This window comes from Anastrepha ludens, chromosome 4 (genome assembly GCF_028408465.1).
Source record: "Anastrepha ludens isolate Willacy chromosome 4, idAnaLude1.1, whole genome shotgun sequence".
In the NCBI taxonomy this organism is placed as follows: domain Eukaryota; kingdom Metazoa; phylum Arthropoda; class Insecta; order Diptera; family Tephritidae; genus Anastrepha; species Anastrepha ludens.
Window position 1 is genome coordinate 34,937,554 of NC_071500.1, and position 7,566 is coordinate 34,945,119.

Consider the following 7,566-nt stretch of genomic DNA (forward strand, 5'->3'; position numbering starts at 1 on the left):
GTCACACGACAGGGAGTCACCTTATCTGAAACCTTGTTCGGTATCAAACGGCTCGGAGAGGTCCTCTCCAATTTTGACGACGCCATTGGTATTGAGCAACGTCATTTGCATAGCCGTATTAGTTTTGCAGGGATACCAAGTTGACGTTGACTTTGTTTAGAAATTTTACAATTGTTATTTATTCTTCCAAAGCTATTTTGTACACATAAAAGTAATACCATCAGGCAAATTATGCTCACATTTTTTTCCAATCCTCGAAATTGTTGCTAAACTCGATTTCTAAAATGGTATTCAGTTCACGCAGCGATGTGCAAAGCAAAGAAGAGCAGGTGTCGAAAATGTTGATTTTTGGCTCCTGGGTATTCCCTTTCCTAAACCTCAAAACTAATGAAAAATTAAATAACTCAAAATTACAAATAACGTAGTCTTGTAGAGCAGAAAGAGTTCTATCGAATGAATACTTACCCTTTACAAAACAGCAAACAAATCGTTGTAAAATAAATGAAAATATAAAAACGGTACGAACTTATTCCCCAACCAAATACATCCTGGTTGGGCAGGCATTCCAAGGTTATTTAATAACTATGAAGATACAAAGCTAATAGATACCCTTTGGGTTGATCCTAGAATAAACTCGCACGCGCTTTCCACTCTTCGTGTAGTTCTGCTGGCATAAATACTTATTCAAAATAATGTTAAATTTTTTTTCACAAAATATTGCTTTCATTTCATTAATTAAGCAAACGTTAAAATAATACAATATTATATTTTACTTCGCTAAGTAGGTGTATGCTTATAAATAAATTGACAATTTCTGGCACTGCGTATAGTATATTTATTTTTCTTAATTTTTAAGCTTTTCCTAGTTCACCAGATACATATTTCACAGGTTCGAATCATCTCATGAAGATCATTAATGTTATTTTACTTTTTCACTTATCCCTAACATGATGCCACATCTCATAATCCTTCATCAACCGTCATCATCAATATTATAATTTTTCTTCTCAAACAAAAAAAAATTTAAAAAAATTTCGCGCCGCTAAAGCGAAAAATGTTAAATTTTTGTTAATATCATACATGCATACATAATATACACACATATCATGAAAAAATAAATATTCTCCAACAATACATACTCACATAAATTCACACATATAAAAATCAACTGCACTTTTGAATTGGCTAATTGCAAATTCAAATTGAATTCCCTCAAAACATATAATGCCAACCGATAGCGTCTAACGCAGGACATTTGCAATTTGAGCACGCTCTGCAGCAATTACAAGAAACTCTCACCGACCGTTGAGTTTTCGCCCTTGCAACAACAACCAATAAACAACATTGCTGACGAAGAGGACGGCACACATGAAAGAGTAGCAGAATATGATGCGGATAGCATTTTGAATTTGCTGAAAATGTGGCAGACAGAGGGCCAATTCAAGCATTTTAAAATCCATAACTTTCTCAGTACGATTATAAAAACTCAAGAGGTAAGATTTCGGAACTTATAATATTTATACCCTTTAATTAAATACAAAAATTTCTGCTATTGTTAATACAGAGTATGTCAGAGCAAAAGCAGGACAACAACAATAATGAACGGCTACGTATATACGCCAATCAATTGGAGAATGTATTGTCGGTACTGCAGGCATTGGAGCAATCAACGATAAATTATCCGGATTTACAAAAGCTACGCTATGATATTGAGATAGTTAAGACGAATGCAAATTGGGCAAATATAATTGCGGATCGAGCTGATGTGAAGAGCAATAATGAAATGCTGTCGACAGCAGACTGTAATACCAACAACGAGGATGTAAATGCCAATGCGGCAATTGGAGAGAAGGAAGTCAATTGATATATTACCAAATAGCTTAACACATTGGAATACGATGAATGCAATAGGAACTAGAAACAGTCAAATAATGTTGTCTAGATGAGACTACAGAAAGAGAAATTCGCGCCACACCATCCAAAAAAATGTCCATTTACATTTATTAACTACTTAGCATAACTTTGATTAATGCAAATTAGAAATTAAGTTGTGTAGTGCTGGGATGCTAAATAAGCCAATAGTTTTGGTAGCTTAAATTCAAATTGCAGTCGAAAGTTGTTTGCTTGACTTGTTCAAGAAGCTTCAATAGTTGTTTAGAGCAAATATGAACAAGCGAATTTACGTATTTATGAGTATTTTCGAGGAACTCAAATATTGTGAAATACTGTTATTGAAAAGTGGGAAACTGCTGAAATGCAATTTTTTTATTTTACGGAAAACAACAAAATTAAAAAAGAAAAGAAAATGTAAAAGCTGTTTCGCAGGTTTTTAAAAATATTCTAAAAAGTTGTTAGTTGTGACTTTGCACCGAAATATGTACATAAGTATGTTCCGTGAACAAGTTTCTATGAACTTTCTCAAAACAAACAAAATATTGTGTTTTTTCATAAATTATTACTAGAATTCACCAAAGTTTCAAAGAGTAAAGCTTTTACTACAGAAATTCGTTGGTATCAAAATGATCAAATAAACTGAAAATTTCCTCGAATCCGTTCGTTACAATACACAATAATTATAATAAAGCGATCGCAAAAAACAAGAAAATTGCCAGTAATCTACAATTGAGATTTTAGTGCAAGAGAAACGTCTCATCGTCGATGGGCTACATCTTTTTATTTTTTGAACAAAAACTTACTAAAAATACCACTGAAATATTGGGTATCCATCAGTTTCAAATACAGCGAACCTACAACTGTACGAGTATGTCGCAATCACGACTTCTTTGGAGTCCACTTCACCGTTTCGCTTGGCTAGGGAGATATTTCTCACTGATTCGCTGCACGAATTTGTATATAACTCGAAAAGTTATGGAAATCCCAATAAGAAATTTGCACAGATTACTGAGCATAGACTAAGTTTTATTAAAAAAAGTAGAAAACAATTCTGAACGAGTGCTTTTCAAAAATTACCAAAAAACTGTATCCCAAAAAATTTCTAGCAAAAAATGTTATTATTTTTTCAAATACCTTAAATTTTGTTACTTACATTTGGTACAAAAACATGAGTCCAAAAAAGAATTATGGTCCAAGTAAAATCTTGAAAAACACGCCCACTCTCCATGAAGACTTAATAAAACTTGTCCAAGCTTCGTACGCATTTACATAGATCCGACGTAAATATTGAGATGTCATAAAAGCCACACCCACTTCCTATATGTTAAGACTAAATTTCCGTTCGTCCGTCTGTTGTTACAAGCAATACCTCAAGGAAAAGTTGAGATATTTTTGTGAAGCTCGGCAAGTGCATTGCCCCTGATACAAAATGAGTTTCTATGGAGATTTACGAAATGGGTCAATAAATACGCCTAGTGTCCGTATAACGGCAATTTTTAGCTAGTGAAAAGTTTTAAGCTAATGAAAATTGCCTAAGTTGTGATGGAAACTAACTTTATATGCCCGTGCATATTTTAATAAAACGTAATTTTTAGAATAACAACAACTCATGGACAATGAAGAATAAAAGCATTTTTTCTAATATTTATTGTATCCATGGCCAAAACAAATTATCTTCTTCTTCTTAATTGGCGTGATAACCGCTTACGCGATTTTGGCCGAGTTTAACAAAACGCGCCAAGTGAAGCCAGGTCCTTCTCCACTTGATCTTTCCAACGCAGAGGAGGCTTTCCTCTTCCTATACTACCACCAGCTGGTACTGCATCGCATACTTTCAGAGCCGGAGCGTTTGTGTCCATTCTGACGACATGACCCAGCCAACATAGCCGCTGGATCTTTATTCACTGCGCTATGTCTATGTCGTCGTAAAGCTCATACAGCTCAATGTTCCATCACCTGCGATATTCGCCGTTGCCAACGTGCAAAGATCCAAAAATCTTGCGCAGAATCTTTCTCTCAAACACTCCAAGCGTCGCTTCATCGAATGTTGTCATCGCCCACGCTTCTTCGCCATACGTTAGGATGGGAATGATGAGAGCCTCGTAAAGTGTTATTTTCGTTCCTCGAGAGAGGACTTTACTACTCAATTGCCTACTTAGTCCAAAGTAGCACTTGTTGGCAAGAGAGATTCTAGGTTGGATTTCAATGCTGACATTGTTATCGGTGTTAATGCTGGTTCCTAAATAAACACAGTCTTTTACAACCTCGAAATTATAACTGTCAACAGTGACGTGAGTGCCGATACGCGAGTGCGCCGACTGTTTGTTTGAAGACAGGAGGGACTTCGTTTTGTCCTCGTTCACCACCAGACCTATTCGCTTTGTCTCTTTATCCAGTTTGAGGTTTGAGTTTTATTAAGGAAGGCAGAACTAACAGCGCGGTTCTTAAGGTCGATGATGTCAATATCATCGGCATACGCCAACAATTGTAGGCTCTAGCCGAAGGGTTGGTGCGCGACTATCTTTCGGAATTCAGAGAGAGCGTAGGTTCGAATCTCGGTGAAACACCAAAATGAAGGAAAAGTTTTTTCTAATAGCGGTCGCCCCTCGGCTGGCATTGGCAAACCTCCGAGTGTATTTCTGTCATGAAAAAGTTCCTCATAAAAAATATCTGCCGTTCGGAGGCGGCTTAAAACTGTAGATCCTTCCATATGTGGAACAACATCAAGACGCACGCCACAAATAGGAGGAGGAGCTCGGCCAAACACTCAAAAAGGGTGTACGCGTCAATTATATATATTTATAAATATGCACGGTATATAAAATGCAGTAATGACGAATTAAGTACTCTCTTACTTGAGGATCCAAGAATCCTGCACCAGGAATATCCAATTTTTACCAGTCTAGTAACGGACTTGTAGAACTTGTTTTCCCCTGTTGGTAAATCACATGATAATTATTATGAATTTAAGGCACTATATTCATTATTGAAATTCTATACCTTTAAAGACACCTATTATTTAATGCAAAATGCCAAAGGATTTATTTAATTTGATCCCTAATGTGAAAATATATTTTTCTCTAAAAAAATGCCAATTTGAGTTAGATCACGATATCGTGTTTCTATATTTGAAATCTTGATTTTAAACTCGATGCGAAGTATTATAAAATATATTGACAGGACTGCTTATGAATTATTTAAACGTTTTCCTTTGTATAAGAATTTAGCAAGCAAAACGTAGCCAATCCTTTTAAGTATTATTATGCCAACTGGGTTAATTTCAAAGTTATATTTAGCTTTATAAGCGTCAACCTAATTATACAAAATTAATATTTTATCTATTGCCAAACATTTCCAAATTGCAAAATTGTTGATATTGAACTATTTATTATTCGATAATAAATATATAATTAAGGTACGTAGTTGTGTACGAGTATGTTAGAGTGTTAAAAGTTGATCATATTCGAATTTAATAACTAACAAATAATATTAAATAAATAAATTATGGAAAATATTACCTAATATTTTTTTGTGCGGTCATCGAATGGCGAAAGAAGCCCTAGTGTGCTGAATACACAAGTAACACACATGCATCCATGCGTAATTAGGAACTTTTTACTCAAAAAAGCATGAGGCATCAATAGAAAGGTTTTGAAATGTATGTTCCTTCAGCTAATATACGGTGATCAATTTAGAGATATCGGATTTAAATTGAAATAAAGCAACGCGAATTTAGAGAATTTAGAGAGAAAGTACCTGTATGCCAAACATAAGTAATTTTATGGGGATATCTCTCGCAACTTGTAAGCTTCATATTAAGAACGCACTAATCAGTTCTGTAAATCAATCAATCAAATTCCGAACCTGTGAAATTGCTAGACAAACATGTCGCCTCCATGTGTTGGCTGGTCTCCCGCACCTACGGCTTCCTAGGGGATTTCAGTCAAGCGCTGTCCTTGCGCTATCATCCCGTGGTTTGCGCAATGAGTGTCCGATCCATTTCCCCTTGCGACGCATAATTTCTATGAGAACTGGTGTTTGCCCAAAGATCATCGTTGCTTATAATATCAGGCATATCCGCATTATCTTTCGTAGGCAACGGTTTAGAAAGGATTGCAATGATTGTGATATGCTTGTTGTTAAGTTCCATGTTTCACATCCATACAGACTTAATGAATATAGATAATCTATACACTTGAGGTATCAACAACCTTTTACGCTTTGTCAAAAGCTCATGATGGTTCAATATGGAAAGGGAAATGTAGCTCAGCCCCTGCGGCTCACAACGGACCTATTTCGTGTCTAAGTAGCATCGCTGTATCTATGTACGATGCGGCTGCCAAACCTAACATAACCTAACGAAAATTTAAATTGATTGGACCACTTTACATTTATTTCCTCTCAAATGTTGGCCGCAACTACGCCGCAATTCGGTCATCCGTAAACATCAAATTTGAATGGCTCGCTGTAGGATTTCGGTCGGTACTTCTTGAATAATTTTAGTAATTTTAGTTTCCAATGACTCAATCGAAGCTGATTTATCCGCAAAGCACGAAAGTACATACCGCCACAAATAAAAGTCCACAGGGGAGATATCATACGATTTTGGTGGCCAATCCACTGGTCCGAGACGAGAGATAAATTGCTCACCGAAACGGCAGCCAACGACGCAGTAAATCCATTGTTTCACGTGCTGTATGGCTAGTAGCGCTAAATGTTCGGTCATCCAAAAGTCGTTTAGCATGGCGCGAATGCGTTCGCCATTCACTCTTACATTGGCGTCAGCCTCGACTTTGAAGAAATATGAACCGATGGTTCCTGGTTGTTTCAAAGGATGTAATGGCTATCAATGAATACCGAAAAAAAAAATGTATTTAGTTTGACAGCAGTCACGTGTGATCTGCAAATAGTACTTCCAATCTGATCATCCTTTATATTAAGGTTTGGAAAAAATTGTACTCCTCCTCGGCAAACAAACTTCCGTGTGTATTTCTGCCATGAAACAACTTCTCATAAAAAACCGTACATGTATTGTTCAGAGGAGGCTCAAAACTGTAAGCCCCTACATTTCATGGAACAACATCAAGGTGCCCATCAGAAATTGGAGGAGGAGCTCAGCCGAGCATCTGACAAAGGATGTACGCGCCAATTGTATGATTGTATATATGTATGATTGTGCTTAGACACTCAAGCATATTTGTACATAATACATAGTGTACATTATACTTATCTCTCCTAAAAATATTGTGTACTTTTCAAAAATTTTAGAAGATCCTTTAGTTCGACAGGACTACGATCATAGTAGATACTGATTGATTGGGCTGCAACAGACGAGTCCTTGGCCCAGAATGCACCCTCCTTTAAACTGTTAAGTGTTAACTGAGTAATCATCCTCAAAAGCAGGTCAACCGCCATTAATTCTATGATCTCCTTTTTAGTTGCAGCAGTGGTAGTAGTGTCAAAATCTGCTTTCTCAGGTTCCGATTCCAGATGTTGATCCTCCGATAACGTAGCCCAACAGCTGTAGACCGAGTCGACGTAAGCAAACAACGAACCCGTATCGTTGTTGTCGAATACATCCCCAGGTAGATGATGCTAAGGTGTGACCAACATCAAACCGTTAAATGGCTCACAGAAAATTTCATATGGGCGGAGCCTGCGTTGGTTTTTTCG

At 36.6% G+C, this 7,566-nt stretch overlaps 1 protein-coding gene across 1 annotated transcript; it reads left to right on the forward strand.

The window, feature by feature from the left end:
• Window positions 1–284: 284 nt before the first annotated feature.
• Window positions 285–5,331, forward strand: LOC128861770 (uncharacterized). The gene is made up of 3 exons (XM_054100152.1): window positions 285–359; window positions 1,239–1,493; window positions 1,565–5,331. Exons 1-3 carry the CDS (start codon window positions 285–287, stop codon window positions 1,862–1,864), a joined length of 630 nt encoding a protein of 209 aa, XP_053956127.1. The 3' UTR covers window positions 1,865–5,331.
• Window positions 5,332–7,566: the final 2,235 nt, after the last annotated feature.

Coding starts and splice junctions, on each gene's coding strand:
- LOC128861770 (XM_054100152.1), top strand. CDS start 285: ATGGTATTCAGTTCACGCAGCGATGTGCAAAGCAAAGAAGAGCAGGTG. Junction 360..1,238: donor TGTTGATTTTTGGCTCCTGG/GTATTCCCTTTC, acceptor GCCAACCGATAG/CGTCTAACGCAGGACATTTG. Junction 1,494..1,564: donor CGATTATAAAAACTCAAGAG/GTAAGATTTCGG, acceptor TTGTTAATACAG/AGTATGTCAGAGCAAAAGCA.